The sequence below is a fragment of the Anser brachyrhynchus genome (assembly GCF_964034855.1).
Source record: "Anser brachyrhynchus genome assembly, contig: SCAFFOLD_86, whole genome shotgun sequence".
NCBI classification, from domain to species: domain Eukaryota; kingdom Metazoa; phylum Chordata; class Aves; order Anseriformes; family Anatidae; genus Anser; species Anser brachyrhynchus.
The window spans coordinates 466,021-487,983 of NW_027664065.1; the positions used below are offsets into that span (position 1 = coordinate 466,021).

Sequence of the window (21,963 nt, forward strand, 5' to 3'; positions counted from 1 at the left end):
CCAGAGGTCTTTCCTCCCAGAAACAGATCCCAAAGAGGCACCAGCTCCCAGGGAAACCTGGCCCTGGACTGTCCCACATCAGGAGGAGGGTGAGCCATGCCCAGAGGAGCCCCGGGGATAAGGGCAGCCCTAGCATCAGGACCCAGGAATCCTGACTGCCACATTGTCCCCTGAGCCCAGAAGGACCCTCAGGCAGGGCTCTTGCAGCAGCCATCAGCCCTATCCAGCCTCCTCCCAAAGCCCTGGACTAGGAGCTCTGGACAGCTGACAGCCCCTGGGACACCCCTTGGGAAGGGGCTCCTGACACCCTCACCTTTGGAGGAGAGCTGCAGGAGCACTGGAAACAGGGAAGTAAGGTCAGAGGTGATGGTCACCCTCCAGCAGCCGTCCATCTCGCTTGCTGCTGGCCCTCAGCTCAGGACAAGGGATGCCCGCCCTGGCTCCTCAACCACAGCTCCTCTGCAAGGTGCCCCTGCTCCTCCGCCCGTCAGCAAGGGTCGCCCAGTGCAACCTTGCTGCCTGCTGCCCCCACTCCTGGCCACAGAAGGACAGCGGTGGGGAGCACCCAAGCAGTGCCCAGCAGGGACCAGGCCTTGCAGGGAAGTGCCGGCACTGGCGCTGCTCCAGTGACGATATCCTGGTGATGCAGTGCATCCCCCTGTGACATCAGCATGTGTCATCTGAAGGCCTGTGAGGTCAGCAGTAAGGAGATGGCGCAGGTCGGGAGAGAGACGAGAGATTTCCCTTCTTGTCCTGAGAAACTGTCACCTCCCTTCTGCCCAGTTCTTTACTAGCAGTTTCTGACAAATCCACCAGGAACATCTGCAAATGGTGACCAAGCCCATGGAATATAGGAGGTGGAGCCCTGGAGACGTCACTACTGCCACCCTGCCCCAACACACCTCTGATCTTGGAAGCCCTTCCAGGAAGTTGGGGTTTGAGGCTTGTCCTGGGCCTGGGCTTTTTTCAAAAGATGGGAGCGAAGGCACCTGGGATGCAGCAGCCCCTCACCACGCCCGAACTCCTTTTCACTGCATGTCCCTCACTTGAAGAAGTAGGATGTGTTATATGGATGGAATTGCAGTGCATGCCAGGGCCTTCCTCCCTGGACATCCCACAAGGCTCTGTGCTCTGAGAAGGCCTCAGCAACATCCCCCGGTCTGCCATGCAGGAGGCAGAGGTGGTACACGAGGGAATGGCAAACATAATCACTGTTGATCATCCCCACCTGTCTCTTCTGAAGAATCTGCACCCATCCAGCACAGCACCCCAAGCTGAGGGACCTGTCCCCGACACCTCAGCAGCTCTTCCATCCATGTCCCAGCCCTGTGACAGCAGGCGGGGATCCAGCTCCTCCTGCCTGTGCCCCAGGCTGAGGGCATTGGGGCACATCTGGGCTGCAGCACCTCAGCTGTGGCACAAGGGCCAAACTCAGCCTTATCCCAGATCCTGTGCCCAAGCATGGGCATGCAGAGGCTTTCCTTCAGAGCAGAGACCTGCTGCCGTGGATGGCAGATGGCCATGGGAGGATGAAATAAGGGGCCCGAAGCAGAGCACACCCTGGTGTTCCCGAGGCCAGAAGGAAACAGGCCTGGGCTGTGCTGCCCTGACAGCAGAGGGCCTTTTGTGGTGTTGGTGCAGCCCTGAGGGCCAGTGCTGGAGCTGGGGCTGATCTCCAGGCAGGAGAAGGGGCTGCTGCCAAAGTCCTTGGCTACGGGCATCCTGTGATCCAGGGACACAGAAAAAATCACTGGGCTGTGTCTTGAGTAAAGGATGGGGGTGAGAAGCAGAAGCAGTGTTGGCAAACACAAGTGGAAACCCCGGTGTGATGTGCCTCATATCCATGCACTGCCTGCCTCTTCTGGATAGAGGAGGGACAGACCTTGGCTTGCTGCAGCCCTGGGAAGTGGCCACTTGCTCATAAGCACCAGATCTGTCGGAGATGCCATCGGAGTTCCCGTTAAGTACCAGCTATGAATGGCCAGAGCTGTCCTGTGGGTCCTGTGCTGCCCATGTCAGCTGCATGCTCCAGTGGTGCTGGGCAGCGTTGGCATCTCAGGTAGCCATCTCAGGTAGGGGAGGGAGGGAACCCCAGGGATTCCTTGAGGCTGTTTCCCAGCAGGTTCCTCTGCAGCCCCAGGGCCATGGGCAGGGAGCCTGGTGGGGGGCAGAGCAAGGGAGGCCTTGGGCTGGGCCTGTGCTGCTGAGCTGGGCCGGGCTCCTGGGCCCAAGGGGAGCTCCTGGCAAGCGGGCAGCGCTGCAGAGAGCCAGCTCTGCCCAGGAGCAGCTCCTGTGCCCAGCGCAGCAGGGCTGGGGGCACTGCCTGCAGAGACAGAGTGGGTAAAGGCAGGCAGAAGTGGCAGGATGCACAGAGCTCGCTGGGGGAGAACACTTGCCAGCCCTGACCCCGGTAAGTCTCTGGCTGGAGGGCAATGCAGCCGCAGCTCCTGGAGGAAGGAGAAGCCGCGGGTGCAGGCAGGGGTGCCCAGGGCTGTGGTGCAGAGCAGGGTCCCTGCTGTGCCCCAGGGGCTGTGTGCCGGGGCAGGGCCTCTGCCGCCTGCCAGGCTCAGCACTCAGCCTGCCCGGGGAGCTGCCCAGGGCGCTGCGGGGAGAAGCTGCGGGTGGAAGGAGCCCCCCCGGCAGGGCAGGGTCCTGCTGCTGGTGGGGGGCTGCTGCCTGGGGCAGCCTGCTCACAGCTCCACAGCACAACTGGGATGTATCTAAGGTGAGAAGACAATCAGGGGTTAGATACTTTAGGCTCAGCTTTCCAGACTATATGCTTTTTTTTTTTATATATTTTTTTTTTGTCTCTGCGGGAATAGAAATAGAGGCTGCTATTTCCAAGAAGAGGCTGATACGCCTAAGCCTTCCCACTGAGGGTTACAAGGACCCCCAACAATTCCCTTGCCTGCCCCTCAGCGCATAGAAAGCTCCACCACCACATGTGCAGTGTCAGCAGGGTCTGTGTGACCTTGGCTCTAGGATGTGCCCCCAGCGAGCTGCCCCTGGACAGAGCCCTGCTGCCAGGAGGTGTCTGCAGGCAGGGCTGAGCACCCGGCGGGTGGGATGGGGGCTGTGACCTGCAGGCAGGAGGCGTGGGGACAGAGACCCATCTGCAGGCAGGGACAGCTGCAGGCAGCAGAGCCATGGGCAGGGAGTGAGCGGGAGCTGCTCCCAGAAACTCCATGGTAGGGGAATTTGGGCACCTCACTGCCATCCCTGCACTGCTGACACCTTCCATTATCTCGACTGCCATCCAGCAAAGCCTCTGTCCCCACAACTATGGGATCTCAGGCTGCATTGTCCCCTTGGCAGCAGGACCCTCAGAACAGAGAACTCCCCCCAAGTGCCCATCTCTCACCCCATTTCCTGCCTCCCTCACTAGGAACCCTGGACCTTTTCTCTTTGTTTCCCCTCCCATCCATCCTGCCCTTGCTATTCCCCTCAGACTCCCTGGGCAGTGGGTTTAAAGGTAGAGCTCAAACAGCAGAATAGTGAGTCCTGCTCTGGAGGTGCATCCCTGGGAGCAAAGTGCCCAAGCCGGCTCTAGCCAAAATGGCTCTGGTCACTGCAGTGCCTAGTGCTGGGAAATGAGCTGGCTCTGTTCAGGTCACTCTGGTTTCTGGACATCCAGCGGTGTCCCTGGGGTTATCCTGCTGGAGGATGTTGAACAGCCCCTCTGTATTACAGGTACACTGCATCTGAACCAAACTATGAGTTTCAGAATGGGTCACCAGCTTTCCTAGGTACCTGCTGCTGCACAGCAGTGCTGAGTCCGATGGAGCTCATGGGCAGAGGCCGTGGCTCCAAACAGTGCTCAGCCAGCACAAACCAGAGCTTCAGCCAGGAAGGAGAATGAAGCTGCTGCTGAGAAAGTGCGTATTTGTGGAGGTGGGTGAGAAAGGAAGGGTGTTGCTGAAAGGACAGAGATTTTCTCAGAGAAGTCTGCCCAAAGTTCTCCATGTGCTTTTGTCTTTGGACAGGCCCAAAGGCCAAGAGGCATCAGATGTCCAACAACAGCTCCATCACCGAGTTCCTCCTCCTGGCATTTGCAGACATGCGGGAGCTGCAGCTCCTGCACTTCGCGCTCTTCCTGGCCATCTACCTGGCTGCCCTCCTGGGCAATGGTCTCATCCTCACCGCCGTAGCCTGCGACCACCGCCTCCACACCCCCATGTACTTCTTCCTCCTCAACCTCGCCCTCCTCGACCTGGGCTGCATCTCCACCACTCTCCCCAAAGCCATGGTCAATTCCCTCTGGGACACCAGGGCCATTTCCTATGCAGGTTGTGCTGCACAGGTCTTTCTTTTTCTCTTTCTGACGTCAGCAGAGTATTTTATTCTCACTGTCATGTCTTATGACCGCTACGTTGCCATCTGCAAGCCCCTGCACTACGGGAGCCTCCTGGGCAGCAGAGCTTGTGCCCAGATGGCAGCAGCTGCCTGGGGCAGTGGGGTTCTCTATGCTCTGCTGCACACTGCCAATACGTTTTCCCTGCCCCTCTGCCAAGGCAATGCTGTGGACCAGTTCTTTTGTGAAATCCCCCAGATCCTGCAGATATCCTGTGCACACTCCTAACTGAAGAGTTTTTGGGTAGTTGTGGTTGGTGTCTGTTTAGCATCTGGCTGTTTTGTTTTCATTGTTTTTTCCTATGTGCAGATTTTCAGGGCTGTGCTGAGGATGCCCTCTGAGCAGGGACGGCACAAAGTCTTTTCCACGTGCCTCCCCCACCTCTTTGTGGTCTCCCTGTTTATCAGCACATGCTTTTTTGCCTACCTGAAGCCCCCCTCCATCTCCTCCCCATCCCTGAACCTGGTGGTGGCAGTTCTGTACTCGGTGATACCTCCAACATTGAACCCCCTCATCTACAGCATGAGGAACCAGGAGCTCAAGTGGGCTGTTAGGAAAGTGATTTCATGGATGTTTCTGAATAGAGACAAACTTCCCCTCTTTTTCCAGAAATGACTTAACTTGGTACTTCCCCTGAGGCCCGGTCCTTCTTTCATTATCATTATTGTTATTCTTATCTTTGGTATCGTTTGCATTTATTATTCTCTTAGAGTAATATTTCTTTTTCATCTTACTTCTGCTGAGGAGCGACACTGCTTTGTTTGCTCTTGAGGCTCTGTAAATATGTGTCTAACAGAAGGTCAGAGCTGACTCTACCATAACATCTGCAAAATAAAATGGGATCTCCACAGTGCACTGTCTGAAGCCTTGGCTCTTTTTTCAAGGTGGTTGCCAAGCTTTCCAGAAGCTTGTGCCACTTTCCATCACCTATCAGACTCTTTCCATCCACTGTCAGTGGTCATGGTCATCCAGAGAGGTCCCAGATAACTGGAGACTTCCTAATTTGAAGCCCATCTACAAGACGGTTTGTAAGGAGGACCCGGGGAATTACAGGCCTGTCAGCCTCACATCGGCGCCAGGAAATGTGATGGAACAAATCATCTTGAATGCAATCACACAACGTATGTGGGACAACCTGGGGATCAGGCCCAGTCAGCATGGGTTCATGAAAGGCAAGTCCTGCCTGACCAACTTCATCTCCTTCTATGTCTGGGTGACTTGCATGGTTGTTAAGGTAATCATGTTGTTGCAGCCCACCTAGACTTCAGCAAGGCCTTTGACACGGTCTCCCATAGCATTCTCCTGGAGAAGTTGGCAGCCCATGGCTTGGACAGGTACACTCTTTGCTGGGTTAAAACTGGCCGGACTGCCGGGCCCAGAGAGTAGTGGTGAACGGAGTGAAATCCAGCTGGTGACCGGTCACCAGTGGTGTTCCCCAGGGGTTGGTGTTGGGGCCCATGCTCTTTAACAGCGTTATTGATGATTTGGATGAGGGAATTGAGTGCACCCTCAGTAAGTCTGCAGATGACAACAAGTTGGGGGGAAGTGTCGATTTGCTGGAGGATAGGAAGGCTCTGCAGGGGGACCTGGACATGTTGGATCGATGGGCAGAGGCCAATGGGATGAGGTTCACCACGGCTAAGTGCCGCGTCCTGCCCTGTGGCCACAACAACCCCATGCAGTGCTACAGGCTTGGGGCAGACTGGCTGGAAAGCTGTGCAGAGGAAAAGGTTGGATGTAGTACTGAGGGATCTGGTTTAGTGGAGGATATTGGTGGTAGGGGGATGGTTGGACCAGATGATCTTGGAGGTCTTTTCCAACCTTAATAATTCTATGATTCTGTGCTTCTTACGATACAGAGCCACAAGTCCACGGTTTCCTGGTGCTTCACCAAGCCTAGGAAGTGGCTGAGGAAGAACTGGTGCCCTATATTCTCCAGCCCTTAATGCAACCATCTTTCTAGTTGGCTGCCATCGAAAGCAATGCCTGTACCCTGTGTCAGGGCTTTGACTGATGGAAACAGGGCCCAGCAGCCATAGCAGATTGCTGCTGTTCCTCTGGCTGTGTCCAGCACATGGCTGTGAGACAGACTTCCCCAGTCTGTGTGCTGAACCTGAGCCCAAAAGTCCTCAGCAAGGCCTCAGCTTGGGTCCGCCCCAAGGACTGGAGTGCAGTTGTGACCACAGGAAGGATGAACCCTCTCCTTGGGCCTGTCCATGGCTGGATGCCTTTGCACGCTCCACAGGAAAAGGGAGCATATTGATAACATGCTAACTCCCCTTTCACCATCTCTGAGGCTGTGGGAACGTCAGAAAATGTCCCTCAGTCCTAATATCCAGCAAAGCCCAGCTTCTTCTTTCATCAGGAACCTGCAGAAATTCTCTCAGAATTTCCAAGACTCTTGTGCACACAGGCAAATACACACAGGGCATGGACACAGCCGACCACACACAGAGCAACTCCAACAGGGAACAGCACCTTCACAGCCACCACACCACCAGCAGCACACACAGAGCCATGAGCAACACACCTGGCCCCATCCCATTCCCCACCTCAGCCTGATCTGCTCTGAAGGTCACCAGTGCTCCACGCATCCCCAGCAGCAATTACCCATGGGTGCAGACGCACACATGGCTATGTGGTTCCATAATTGTATGATTCACCCCTAACACACCCAGGAGTGAGCACACTCACACAGCAAATAGCCAGCAACAGAGGTGAATAAGAAGGCAGGACAGTGATCAGGAACAGGGCCTGAGCAGACCAGCCCTGACCAGCCCCATATCCACATGCAGCTGGCCCCTTGCATCCCTCTCCCCTCCTCTTCCACAGGATTCTTCCTCCTTGAGACACTTTAATCCCTTCCTTTCTTACATGCAGTGCCCTGCTCAATTACCAGTGCTCACCAATCGCATTTTCCCCCATTGATCCCTAGTTTGCTATACCTGTACCCGCATTTGGCAATTCAGATACCATTGCCTACATCATCTGGGCCTCTAACAGGCAGGAGAGGTCGACATGTCACAGATTTGCTCTGTGGCAGGAGTGAGGGGTGGCATGAACAGTCCCAAGCAGGCAGTGTTTTATGGCAACTGGACTCCATACAGGACAGAAAATCGTCGTTTTATGGCTGTAGGCCTGAGTATTGCCTCCATTTTTTTTAACCATTTCAAACATTTCACTTCAATCAAACATTTCACTTCAATCAGCACACTTCAATCAGCTGAAATGACTGAACACTTCTAATACAATGTTTGAATTGTCCCATGACATTTTTTTTTCTTGAATGTTTATTACAGCAAAAGAAAAAAATACCAATCTTCCCCTGTACTTGCATTGCCAGAACTCTGTCTCTTATGCACCGCACTTCATCTCCCCAGTCTTTCAGGTATTTCCACCTGGCTTTATGAAACAGACCATGTTGGAAGTCACTTTTCCAGCAGACTGTCTGGACATGTGCAGTTTCCATTCTTCTCCAGATTCCCCTCCCCTCACTCTTTGACCATTCAGATACCTCTCACCTACACAGTTGGTTCTCAGAACTTGAGGGATCTCAAGCTTGCCCATATTTCAGTTTTCTATCTCATCACCCCTACAGCCAACTCTGTAATTGCATTTCTATTCATCATTTCCTACCTATGTCAAACATTTATGTATAGTCATCCCTTGTGGAAGTTGCACCTCATTGGAGGCAACTTGGATTTGGCTCACAGTTGGGGATTGTGGGGTTTGCTTCTTTGTTGTAAAATGTTAATAACAATGACATCAAAAACTGTGCCTGTGAGCAGCCAGTTGTCAGAGGAAAAGAGGTGGGACTTGGTGCAAAGTAGCTATAACAACTGTGGACTTACCTGCTATAACAGCTCTGGACTATAACAGCTATAACAACTACAACAGCTGTGAACTTAAGTGGAGAAGTTTGGTGTAAGGCAAAGTGATGCAAGTCCCAGGTGCCTGATGAGGGAAGTGCTGGGGATGGAGAGGTGAGCAGCAAGGTCGTCCATAGGTTGTCCACACAGCAGCAAGGTTGTCCATACAGTCTAGGACTTCAAGGGACTGCTTTTCCACTTATACAGATCTCCTTAGGAGGCACATTGGATCCATGACAACTAGAGAATGATGCTATCAGTTCTTCTGAAAACTCTAAACTAATGGAAACTAATCTTAAATAAGGAAAATGCTCTTAGTGAAGTGGTCATTGAAAACTTCCTCTTTAAACTGCATTCTTGAAACCTCACTAATTAATTGTACAAGTCTGGAAGACTGAATGAAAATGACTGAATTGTAATGAGCCCCATGGTGCATTTGGTGCTGAGTCCATAAACTTCAGGTAGTGATAAGAGAATGATGTAACTGCAGGAGCAGTTCAAGTCAGAAGGAAACTTTGAAGTGTCTGGGAGTACTAATGGGCCCCAGCGAGGGTCATTACTGACAAAGCATCCCCATGAACTTGTTAGAGCAGATAATTGGAGGCCATGATTGCAGGTAGGCAAAGGCACTGGGCAGGAGACTCTGATGCTGAGTAAAGGCCTTGGTTTGTTTGGTGAAGCACAAAGGCCAAGCCCGGGCCCCCAGCCCCTGGGAAGGGAGGTTCTGTCGCTCACCCATGGCTCAGGGCTCTTCCTGGGGCAGTGGGATGTGGGGTGTGTGATGCTGTGTGAAGGACAATGCTATGACACCTCGTGGCCTCCCCACTGGGTTGCAAGGAGGCAACAAGGCCCCAGTGTCATGAGCACAGCATGTCTCCTCATGAGCCTCAGTAGCAGACAGCTGCCATAGGCAGGGGGACAAAGCCCTTGGATCTGCTGGGGCCTTCGAGCCTTGCCAGTGCTCTTGGTCTTCTCCACCACAGGCTGTCCTGCCCTGTCCTATCACTTCCCCCTTTTCCCTGCAGGCTGTAGGCACCCACCTTGCTTCTCCACCTTGCTCTCATCCAGGCATTTCCTTACTTTCACTGATGTCTCCCCACCCTCCACGGCAGTTGCTTGAAACACAATAGCATGGGCTGACCACAGACTCCTTCTGAGTGACCTCTGACACCACAGCACTACCCTTTCAGTGACATTTCCTCCTCCTCATGCCCAGTCTTAAACTTCCAAGCAGCACATTGCAGCAGCTTTTACTCTCTCCATCTGTTTCCCACCACCAGAGAAAGCTCCATCATCCACAAACCACTTTTTTAGCAGATGTCCCAAGCCATCAGCCTTCTGGAGCCCTATGGCCTGACCAGACAAAAGAAACCTCACCATGGTCTTCCAAGCCGTATTCCTGCTGCTGGCCTTCCAGCCTCTCAGGTAGATGTGACCAAGTTTTGTGCCTGTTGCTGGCCCACCATGTGCTCAGGCAGAAGGGATGTTATAACTCACACCAAGGCCTCTTCCTGCTTGGGGTGTATCAGGCTTTCAGATAGAGGGCATCTCACAATCAGTGTGCCAAGCAGGTGCCTTCTGCTGGCTTATTGGGGATGCTGGCAGGTGTAAGCTAGAAAGCACAGGTCTCAGCCAGGAGGCAAGGGCTGACACATCAGCTGCTTCAGGAAGCAGTCACCTCATAGGCCCTGTCCCCAGCCATGTTACTGCTGCTGGCCTGTCAGCTCCAGAGACTGAGGTGACCAGATGCTTCCTACTGGATTTTAAGTTTCTGAGGTACAACAGACCACATAAGAACACATTCACCCAGCACCCACTTGTGGGCCAGGACATGAGGACACAAAAAGTAAGCTTTTTAAATGAAATTTATTAATCAAATTTTCTAACACTTCTTTAAATATGGAAACATTCTTCACAGGTTTTACTGTGTTCATAGTAACACATGATATATCTCTACCTCTGCCTCTCTTTCTTTTCTTCTTCCTCTCCCTATTATGTCTTCAGAGAGCTCTCCAATGGAAAGAGTCATGGAATCACAAAATAACTCATGTTGGAAGAGACTCCTGAATGGCATCCTCTTCAAATGTCCTGCTCAAGGCACACTAAACTAGATGCGGTTGGTCAAGGGCTCCTCTGAGCTTGGCACCATCCAGAAAGGATCTGAAAGTGTGCTCCATCCTGTAATTCAGAGAGTTAATAATGACATTCAACAGTGCTGGCCCAAGTACTGGTCACTGAGGGATGGTGCTAGGAACTGCCTGACAGGAGAACTTTCCATCACAGATGACAACTGCGCCTGAGTGTCCAGCCAAATTCCCACCCACAGCCTCATCCATTTGTTAAGTCCACATAGCACCAATCAGGCTGTAAGTAGTCTCCAGGAGACAATGTCAACAGCCTTGCTAAAGTGCAGGTAGACAGCGTCCCTTTCTTTTCCCTCACCTATGGGTTCTGCAATCCCATTTTTGTCCTTCAAGTGCCCAGAGGTAGCTGTGGAAAAACTTGCCCCATCACCTTCCCAGGGATGGAGGTGAGGCTGACCAGCCTTAATTCTTCCCACCCTCTTTTTTCCTCTTCTGGAAGGCAGATCTGATGCAATTCCAAGTCTCCAGAAAGCTCTCTGATCCCCCTGGCACATTTGCTGACACAGTCCAGGAAGGCAGGGGAGGGTGGTGCAGGAGACAGGCAAGAACACACAAGTCCTACCCTTGTACACCCAAAGGCAGGGCATTGCAGTGGTTGTGGTGTCCCTCTGGCTCCTGCTGCCTCTCCCACAGGCTGGGAGGCACCTGAGCCCTGTGGTGCATTGCCCTGCTCTGCACTTGTCTGAGATACTGTACGGCATGAGGAATGGACACAGGGAGAGGGCATTTGTGCTCACTCAGGTTCACCTCACATGCACATGCATACAATGTGCACACTGAAGCCTCATCTGTACAGGGCACACATATGGACTTCTGACTTCTCCATTAAGTGTCCCTCTGTGGAGGAACAAACAACCTCTCTGAGCTGGGCTGAGAGCCAAAAAAGTCACCCAAGAAGTAACCAGGACAATATCCACCCCTTATTCTCTACTGTTTATATAATGGCAGCTTCAGGACTTTCCAATACGTCTTCATTAATCAACACCCTGCAATTAAAACACGGATTTCATACCCTTAGTCTATGGGCCTACTCAGTGAAATGCCCATAAAATGTTCAATGCATCCATTTAGTCCAAGAATTGGGTTCTATCTGTTGTTGTGGCCCCACAGGACAGGAGAAGACATATGTTACATGGAGTGAGAGGTCACCAATGCCAGCTCAGCTCAGGTCACTGCTGCACTTGCACTGCTTCTTCTGAGGCTCGTCTGCCATTGATTCGAGTGTTTCCTGCTATGGAACATGGCTGTGAGGTGCTTATCTGCCTGCTGGGTTAAACCACAGCACAGGCCAGGCCGCAGAATCTGACATTGCAATGAACTCCTGCCGTCACCTCAGCTCCAGCCTGGGCTCGTCCACTGGCCACAGTCCCTTAGAGCTGTACCTGCTCTGACACAGCCGTATCCATGAACCACAGTCCCTTCAGAGCTCTACCTACTGTGTCGTGGACTTACCAACCGCCACAGACGCTTGCGGGTGTGCCTTCAGAGGTGTGGACTTATCCACATGCCACATTCTCTTCAGAGATGTACATGCTCTAGTGAGTCCTTTTCCATTTCAGAAGGGTAATGTGGAGGTCAGGGCTGCAATGTAGAGATTCAATGCAGAGATGAAGCAAACAAAGGTGGGTCTGGGACATATTGGCTGATAGAGGACCATTAGGATTGGGCTTTGGAAGAAGCCTGATATGTTGTGGGGAAAAAAACACAGGTATTGGTAAATCCTCAGGAAGACAAAGTGTTTGAAGCCAAATCTAGTGAGGATGGAGAGAAATCAGGAGAACTTGTGCAGTCGAGGGGACAGAGCGAGCTGGGAATGTGAATGTGTGGTAAAAGTCTGCAGGGATGCAAGCACAGGTACAGGAAAAATTGGGAGAGGCTGTGGAGAGGGATGACAAAGGGCTATAGTGGGGTTGGAGCCCCCCCAATGAAACCGGTGTCCTTAGGGCTACAGCTGCAGCCTCTTCCACTGAGGCCCCACAGAGCCTGGCAAGTGTCCTACCAGTGTCCTGCACTCGGAATTGCACACCCCCACATCCCATTTGCCCTGCCAGAGCCCCGAGCAGCCAAGGAAGTACAGGATCCCCCTTCCCAGGGGATGCGCTCAGGCCTTGGCCATCCCCCTTGGTGAAACATATCAAGGGCTTTCAGAGCAACTTCTCCATTTGATTTTCCACTTGTAACCAGTGCCTCTGATTTTCTCCTTCACCATCTCCCAGAGACAGGCACCTTGTCTGGTTATTTCTCTCGTGGTCTCTTCTGGGATGGCCCTCATCGGGGTTGGCCAACACCCTTAAACATCTGGGGGCTTGATTCTGTCCTTTACTTCTTCAGACTTGCTTCAGGATCTGCAGTTCAGGAACTTGGCAGCAGAGGGCGAATCAACATGCAAAACTCCCTTACAAGCCAAGGCTCCGGACACAATTCTCCTGAAGTCTTCAGTTCTTATGGGGTTAATTAGGGAGATGCCAAGAGTCTCCATTAAATGGAGAGACTTCAAGAATAATAATAATGAAAGGTATAGGAAAAGATTTCTTCTTTCTGCTGTTTCTTTACTTGTCTGCCTACAGATAAAGTGATATCAACAATCTCCAACTGATATTGGTCCTGAATGTCTCCTAAGGGACTCTGAGCCCGTGGGGAAATCAAGACCCTTTCTGCCAGGCACCCTATGCACAGTCTTCATCCCTACCCCTCAGCCCCACTCTTTCCCTTATCAGCCACCTGGGACTGACAGCAGGTGTGATAAGCTCTGAGATTTTTCATGAGTGTTGCATTGGAATGTTTTCCAGCCCTTTGGCACCAATTCCCAGCTGCTTTCCTTGGAGAATGAACTACATGCAGGCACTGAAGGTAATGTCTTAACTGACAGCAACGAAAGATAAAAGGCACAGTCTGGTCAAAAATAAAAGACACTCTTCAGCTCTATATTAAGCCCGTATTTCCTCTACTTAGTCCAATTTCCGCAACGGAGAACCTTAGAGAAATGAAAAATATCTTTTTGTGAGTGTCAAGCACACATTTCAAGGCCACCAAAACCACTCCTTTCCCAGGACTTCATTTCCTCATATTCGCTTTTTGGATTCAGAGAGTCACATGCTGAAATCCTGAGCTCTCTTGATTTATGGAGGGAAGCCAAGAGACAAAACAAATGAAATGCACTAACTTCCAGAACATTTAGGCTTGTCTATGAATTCTTATCCAAGTTTGCACCCATGTTCCCAAACATGTTCCTTCCCTAAACTTTGAATGGTGAAACTGTGTTCTCAGGACATGCGTGTATTGGCACATTGCATATCTCCATCTCAGATCTAAACGGAGCAGAAAGCAATGAAGGTTAGAGAGGATAGGTAGATCCTGCCTTTAGCTCTTTGCTGTCGACCAATGGCCACACGTGCTAGGACTTCCCTTTCAACCTTCCTCTTTATGAGCTGGCCAAGCCTTTATGGGGTGTACATTTGCATAACACCATGGCTCTCCAAGTGCCAGACTGCAAGCAATACCCAGAAACCCAGAGCACAGCCTTAGAAAGAGGCCCAGAGCAGAGCTGAGGAAGGCAAATGTGACTCCTATCTTGCATGAAGGCAAGACGAAGGTCCCAGGGAACTAGAGGCCAGACAGCCTTTCCTCGGATCCTGAGAAGGTGATGGAGCAGCTAATCCTGGCAAATATTTCCAAGCACATGGAGGACAACAAAGTGATCAGGAGTGGTCAGCATGGATTCACCAAGGTTCTCTTGTGACTTCAACAACTTGATAGCCTTCTCCAATGAAAAGACTGCCTTGGTAAATGAGGGGAGAGCAGGGGATGCTGTCTGCCTTGTCTTCAGAAAGTCTTTTCACATGTCTCCCATAAGATCCTGGTAGAGAGGCTGATGAAGTACCAGAGGCAATGGCCACTGGCTGACCCTATGAAACATTTCTTTACCTTAGGTGACTGATGACCATTGCCCAGAGAGATACTGCAGCCTTTGTCCTGGGAGATATTCTAAACACTGCTGGACCCTGTCCTGGCCAACCTGCTCCAGCTGACCCTGCTTGAGTAGGAAGCGCTTGAACCAGACAGTCTCCAGAGGCCTCTTCCAACCCTCATTATTCTGTGATTCTGTAATGCCCAGCAGTGTTTCTGAGAAATTGTCTGTGTACCCCCATCCTCGATGGAGTCCTGGAGCCCATGGATCAGAGCCACATTTTGAGGATGAACATGGTCACTGTGCAGTGCTGAGGACAGGTCCGGCCAGGGATTACAAAGGCCAGCAAAGCCGCAAGACACGGAAGTGCCCACTAACCCTGCCTCCACTGTGCAGCCCCGTTCCCTGACAGGACCTAGGGTCACAAAGGACTTCTGGAGCTCTCTAGCACTGTGGTCTGCTCTGAGCAGAGACAACTTAACTGAGAGATCAGATTAGTCAGTACTTTCTCCTGACCAAGCTTTAATTCACATTCACGGTGATTTATTTTCTCCTGAAAACCATTCGAAATTTCTCTTTCGGCCCCTTTCACCTTTTTTTTTTTTTTCCTCTTGGTCTTTTGTCTTTTCCCCCCCATCCCTGCCAGCAGGACAGATTACCTCACCTACTCTGACCAAGCCTAACTGTACAAGGTGTGGCTGGGATTGAGTTAACATTCTTATAACAGCTCATATAGTGCTGTGCTTTCCATATCTTCACGAAGGGCAAGAGGGAGGACCCATGAGCCTATAGGCTGGGCAGCCTCACCTCCATCCCTCTGAAAGTGATGGAGAAGTTCTTCCTGGCAACCATTTACAGGCAAAGAAAGGACGTGAAAGTCATCAGCAGTAGTCAGCATGGATTCACCAAAGGGAAGTCATGCTTGAACAACTTGAAAACCTCCTATGATGAAATGACTGGTACCTCCAGCATTCTGTGAAATGGTGTGATCTTGGACTAATGCTCCCGTGAGAGCTTCTCCTTGCCGTTTCATGCAACAACGAGCCAATCAGGATCTTGGGCTGAGGGTCCCATGTGCACAGGAATGGGCAACAGTTTCGTAAGTTCTCCTCTGCCTGCTGCCATTTTCTCTGGGGATCACAGAGGATGATCTCCCTTCAGAAGACCCATGAGAGGCTTTGTCCCCCCTATGGTCATGGCTGGACTCCAGTGATCCAGCTCGACCACAGCTGAGGAGCTTTGTCTGGGGGAGACTTTTGGGGTAAGGCCTGGCACATGGAGTGGGAGAGACTGTCTCAAGGATGTATGCTGGGCATGGGGACTGAAGGATATCTGTGAACTACCATGGGGTATGGGTTATTGTTCTTTCAGTATAGCTCCTGACACAGGGTCCCATCCTTCCTTTTGATGACACCCTTCTGGAGGAATGAAGGCACCAAAGTTTAGAGCAGGAGACACTAGTAGAGCACCAAGTCAAAAGGGACTTCACTATAAGTGTACTTCAGGGTACCCGCAGCCTGGGCATTGTCTTGGATTAACAGAACATCAGTATTTTTCTCTGTGAGAAAAATTCCAGCCCAGGTCAGCCCTTCCCTGACCTCTCCCCATCCCTCCTCCAGGAGCACCAGCCCTGCTGCTCCTGGCCTCCTCCTAGTGCTCCTCAGAGGACCCTGAGATGGCAGTGCTGCTCTGCAGGAAGAGGGGACAGTGGCGCCTGGGTACAGGGAGTTATTTCATACTGGCTAAGACGGTCAAGGTGGGAAGCAGCCACAAGTGGGAGCTGAGTCCAGCCCTCATTCTGCAACACATCTCCCTATGACCCCCAAGCCTTGGAGAACCAAGCACAGCAACAGCCCATGGAGAGTGTAATTCCTGGAACCAATTCCTGCTTTCATAGGGAAGAAGAGCCCAGCCTTCAGTTACTGCAATGAGGAGACACCCTTTTATTAGAGAGATGCTTCTCAGGAAGCCAGATCCTTCTCCTTCTTCATTGGCCTTGATGTCTGCAGTCTTGTTTCATTACATTTCTCACTCCTGTCTCACAGAGGCAGCACAATGTTCTCTAGCCTCTCTTCAACATTTTATCACAGAGGTGCAACCAGCATCGGTCATTGGCTCAGCTTTGGCCAGTGGTTGTTACTTTTTTGAGATGGCTGGAACTGGCTCTTATCTGACTTGAGGCAGCTCTTGGTCTCTTCTCACAGAGGCCACCCCTGCAGCCCCACTACTACCAGAACCTTGCTGCATAAACCCAATGCACCTTCTCAGTGCATGTGTTACCCTGTGATCTCCATCAGCTTCTTTGAGTATTGCTCTTTAATGGTACTGACAACTTAGACAGACACTGCTTGAATAAGGGTTTTGAATTTAAATATAAAGGAGAACTCCAGGTGTTTTGGAGCATGAAGATACCTAGGTGGGGCTCTCAGAGATAACAGGAATGCCCCAGGAGACCTATCCCCTTCTTGAGGAGGATCAAGGCCTTGAGGAGAATCAAAGATATCAATTTTGTCTAAGCTGATTCTTGATGCCTACATTCACACAGCCAAATGCCTCATTGGGACTTTTGGTACGATTTGGGCTTCTTTCACATACTCTGCCATATCACTTTCTCCATAGGAGTCTTCTCAGGGCAATTCTAACTTCCTTGTTCCTCAGACTATAGATGACTGGGTTAAACATGGGGGTCACAATTGTGTAAAACAGGGCAAGGTATTTGTCAGTGTCTGCAGAGTCCCTTGACCGGCGTTTAAAGTACACAAGCATGGCTGAGCCATAAAAGAGAGTCACAATCCCGAGGTGTGAAGAGCAGGTGGAAAAGGCTTTGTGTCTGCTCAGAACTGAAGGCATTTTCAGAATTGCCCTGATAATTTTAGTGTAAGAAATAACTATCATGGAAAAGGGAAGGACAGCAACTACGAGGATGATAATGTGCAGGGTCACTTGGTTGCAGAAAGTGTCTGCACAGGCCAGTTCCAACAGAGGGGGGACATCGCAGAAGAAGTGATGAAGGTCACGGGATGCACAGAAGGGCAAGGTGAACACCTGATAGGTCTGTCCCACTTGTACTGGCACGATGGCCATCCACGCCCTCACTACCAGTCTGATGCAGAACCCCCCATTCATGATGAGGCTGTAGCGCAGGGGGTCACATATGGCTATGTAGCGGTCATAGGCCATGGCAGCCAAGAGAAGGCATTCAGTGCTTCCCAGCATGGTCAAGAAATACAGCTGGGCAGCACAGCCAAGAAAGGAGATCCTGCCATCTCCTGTCAGGAAAGCCACCAGCATTTTTGGTAGAGTAGTCGATGTGTAGCAGATCTCCAGGAAGGATAGGTTTCTCAGGAAGAAATACATGGGATTGTGGAGGCTTGAGTCCATCACTGTGATGAGCACAATCAGGCTGTTCCCAATGAGAACCATGAGGTAGATGATCAGGAAGACTGTGAAGCACACGCTGGGTAGGCAAGGGTGGTCAGAAAATCCCAAAAGAAGAAATCCAGGATCAGTAGTGTGATTATCCAAGCCTTTTCTTTGGGGCATTTTCTCTACATAAAGCAATGCCAACAACATGCTGTTAGAGGACGCTCTTGGCCCATCCACCACCATGTAGACCTCAAATATAGCGACAGGCTACAAACATCAGCATACACATGACTCCAGTATTAGGACAGTTTGACCAAAATCTGCATGTGTGTATGGAAATCTAATGTGGTCTGGTGGGCAGACCCCAGCTGGTAGCTAAGCCCCCACCCAGTTACTCACTTACTCCCCCTCAGTGGGATGGGGGAGAAAATTGAATGGCCAAAAGCAAGAAAACTCATGGGTCAAGGCAAAGACAGTTTAATAAGCTAGAGTTAGAGGAAGGAAAAAGAAAACAAACCAACAAACCAAAACAAGCCAGCCTTCAAGCAATGCCTACTTTCCCCACCACCCAGTCCCCTCAGCTTTTTTTTGCTGAGCATGGCATTACATGGCAAGGAATATCTCTTTGGTCAGTCTGGGTCATCTGTCCTGGTTGTGTGCCCCATGGACCCTTGTCCACCCGTGGCCGGTACGCTGTAGGGGCAGAGTGGGAAAAAGAGAAGACTTTGATGCTGTGCAATCACTACTCAACAATAGCCAAAACTTTGGTATGTCATCAACACTATTTTAAACTCCAACCTAAAACATAGCACCACAGGGATTGCTATGAAGAAAATTATCTCCATCCTAGCCAGCCCGAGTACCTGAGTTTCTTGCCTGTCAGGAAGGGTCAGAACAAAATCGTTAAGCCTGAATGACAGCTAGTTGTCATATGAATAAGAGAAATTCAGTTTTCTTTGTAAGAGAGGATTTAAATAACTTTTATATATATTTTATATATATGTATATTATTTAAGACTTTGCCTGGTTTCTGGTGCTATATGAGGAAAAGAAAAAAAAAAGAAGACAATGGATAAAGAGTAGTCACCTTAAAAACATGAAGGGAAGGGAAGGGAAGGGAAGGCAAGGCAAGGCAAGGCAAGGCAAGGCAAGGCAAGGCAAGGCAAGGCAAGGCAAGGCAAGGTGAAGATTTGGTTCAAGACTTTAGTGAGAGAGATTCATCCCAGTTTTCCTCAGGGATAAGAACTCATCCCCTGAAGCTCTGTCCACCACACAGAGAGCAGGGACACTACCTTAGATCCAAATTATTAATTTTTTGCATGGTTGAGGGGTGAACTCCATCAGAAGTAAAACAGACTTCTACCTGTCAATGAGTAAAGGACATTGATGCATCCCTGGGGCATTTTAACGAGGCAGAAAGGTAGCTACTTGTGCAGAAATCACAAGCTTTCAGGGGGCTAAAAGGGGCATTATGCAAGCAATCACAACCCAATGTCAAATAGGTTTCAAGGGATCCAGAGAGGAAGGTGATTAAAGGTGGGGCAAACAGGGCAGGCTATTATAACTTCTGAATATGCTGTCTAGTTCCCTTGCTTGACCTTGCAGTTCTGTCACTTGGAGTTCTGGCAGCTTCCAAATGCAACTGAAGGCTCACTAGCTGTGATCTCAACCCAGCAAGGCTTCCCAGGCCACTGCAAGCCCTCACAGAGCAGAGCGATGCTCTCGCTGGCTGGAAAACTGAGCCTTCCCTTTTGCATTTCCCATTTCCCAAAGCATAAGGATGTTGCTGATCACACTTGAAGGGCGTGAGCTGTAAGCAAGCAGCCCTTGCAATTGCAGGTTGCTTCCTGTGAATAACAGACTCAGCTGAAAGATTTTGGAAGGTATCAGTTTGACATGGGGAAGAAATGTTCTATTCCAAGCAGAGAGAACTGAGGATGCTTGCTGCATGTCTCTATCCACTGCTAACTAAAGTCTTCTTAAGCTCTGAAAAAAAAAAAAAAAAGGATTTTTTTTTCAACTGAAAACTGAATCCACAGAGACATGATCTGAGAGCTTGATGCTTGATTTCATTCTTTTTTTCTATCATGCCTGCCTATTTCTATGAGTCTTGTCTTTGGAGTTCTCCTAGAAGCACTGTTCAAAATCTCCAAGATAAAATTAGTGTACATTTGAGGAAGAAGTGGCCATGATCTGTTTCCTAACCTACCTGTTTACACATGCAAATAAGTAGGAAAATTAAAAACTTTTATTTCCTGAAATACTTTGAGATCCCTGCATTTTTGGAAAAAAGTTTTGTAACTGAAAACAACCATTTAGAGGCAGATTTTCCATATATCAGCGTTGTTTCCTTGTTTCTTCCCTAAACCTGTAGGATATGCTTTTTAATGCCTGGATATCGCAATGCTTCACATGATCACACATAGAGCATGTCTTTGCTTTGAGCAAAGCTTGAGCATTGCTCAAGGAAAACTGACGGGGTACTCCTTACATAGTGACAGTCTCATCAGCAGCATTTCTCCAAGTTGAACAAAACCCATTCCTCTGAGCCCAGGCAAGCCACAGCTGCCTGCGGCTGCTTTTAGCAGTGGCTGTTCTAGCACAGTATCTCAGCACTTCAGAGCACGGCAAAAGAGATTTACCATTGTCAGGAGCTAGGACACGGGAGCACTCTTCTCAGTCGGTGATACAGGAGACAGAGGTGACCTCATTTTCTTTGTGTCATTTCCCTGGAAAGCACCTGGATATCTGGACACTACTCCATCACTCTTGTTCCTACCTGGTTATAAGTCAGTCAGTGAGCAATCCTAGGAGAGAAGTTGGCAACCCTAGTGCTGCCAGTGCTTCTCCCCAGACACCCAGAGCATCAGTAACAACATTAGGAGGATCTGAGCAACTTCCAGAATAACTACATGTCTTTCAAAAGTACAGAAAGTTAGGAATTAGATTTAGCTGTTCAAAGGAAAACTGCTAAATTTGTAGGAGGAAAAACCAAACCAAACCAAACCAAGGAAGGAAACAGAAAATGAGAAAAATCAGTCCGTGTTTAATTTTATTTTGCAGCAACAGAAAAGGCTTCTCTGTATCTTCACCTCTCTGGGTCTCAACACCTTTACTGTGTCCATGTTAGCCAAAAGGTGGAGGCAGCCCTGAGAGATCCAGCTCCAATTGTGCATGTTGCCTGCCCCCAGTCCACACCCAGAAAGGACCTGGAGAGAAATCTTGGTTGGAAACACAAAAAAGGATGGTGTCATGCCACTCCAGGACAGGCCTCTATATTCATACAAATTAATGTGGCTTCAGTGCCTTAAAAAAAGGGATGACTGGGTCTTACCAAGGTAGCCTTGCGTGGCTTTACGGTCAGTAGCACAAATAACCTTTCCAGAGGGGAGTATCTCCTGCCCTTGTGTGAGGTTCATGCAGTCTTTGATTCCTTACTCTGAAACCCTACATATGATGCAATAAGCTCCAATCTGTCTTTTTGGGGTACCCAACAAAGTCAGGATCAGGACAAGGCCGTTTCTCATCAGGATGAAAAATACACAAGTCAGAAAGGCCACAAAGAGCCAGTGCTGTGGGTAGGAGCAACCGTGGACAAATCCAGGCACTGCAGGGTTATTTCCTTCTGTGAGAGGTGTAGGACCATAAGTATGGGGAGAGACTGGGGTGAGAAGAGCCTCTCCAAGAACTCATTGCAGGAGGAATGTCCCATCCACACCAGAATGACTCAGTAACTACAGTCCCATTTGGGTCAACAGGCAAACAGTCAGTATAGTTTATGAGAACTGAAAAATGGTTCATCTGACCCAAATTCTGAGTGGGGTGACACACAGTGGTGCCTACAGTGCTGCCAGGCCTTGAACCAGCACTGACGAGGTGATACCACAACGCTCATCGCTCTGTTCCAGTTGTGCTACCTCTATATCCAAACTGAGAGTGGTTTTTTTTCTTTCTTTCTGATAATTTTATGAGGGTAATCTTGGCCCGATGTGGTATTACAACCCCTTGGGTGATGTCTCACTTTGTGGGGCTCCAGTCACTGCCCACCCTGCACAGATGCTGCTCAGGAAGATAGCCTGGCCTTTCCACACATCTCCACATTCCTCTCCTGGAGGATGTCCTCTGCCCTGCCACATGTGGGACAGCCTTGGAGAAGTACTTCATTGACCTTTCTCCATCTCCACTGCCAACAGACACTGATGGGTAACTGTTAAATCCTACCTTCAGTCTTTCACATCTCACAGTATGATGACGAGCCTTTTTTCTCCCTAATCCATGGAGCAACAGGCCTTCTGCGGTACAGCTGCTTGTATTGGGTTTACGTGG

The 21,963-nt window shown here is 50.2% G+C and overlaps 3 protein-coding genes across 3 annotated transcripts in view; 2 read left to right on the forward strand and 1 right to left on the reverse strand.

The window, feature by feature from the left end:
- Positions 1 to 21,963, forward strand: part of LOC308186415 (olfactory receptor 14C36-like) — a 294,878-nt gene that overhangs the window by 131,877 nt on the left and 141,038 nt on the right. The window lies entirely within an intron of this gene.
- LOC308186432 (olfactory receptor 14C36-like) lies at positions 3,902 to 5,073 on the forward strand. The gene has a single exon (XM_080608570.1). The coding sequence runs from the start codon at positions 3,962 to 3,964 to the stop codon at positions 4,577 to 4,579; it is 618 nt and encodes a 205-aa protein (XP_080464696.1). The 5' UTR covers positions 3,902 to 3,961; the 3' UTR covers positions 4,580 to 5,073.
- On the reverse strand, positions 16,656 to 18,587 carry LOC308186398 (olfactory receptor 10AG1-like). The gene has a single exon (XM_080608543.1). The coding sequence runs from the start codon at positions 17,878 to 17,880 to the stop codon at positions 16,876 to 16,878; it is 1,005 nt and encodes a 334-aa protein (XP_080464669.1). The 5' UTR covers positions 17,881 to 18,587; the 3' UTR covers positions 16,656 to 16,875.

Coding starts and splice junctions, on each gene's coding strand:
- LOC308186432 (XM_080608570.1), top strand. CDS start 3,962: ATGTGCTTTTGTCTTTGGACAGGCCCAAAGGCCAAGAGGCATCAGATG.
- LOC308186398 (XM_080608543.1), bottom strand. CDS start 17,880: ATGGTGGTGGATGGGCCAAGAGCGTCCTCTAACAGCATGTTGTTGGCA.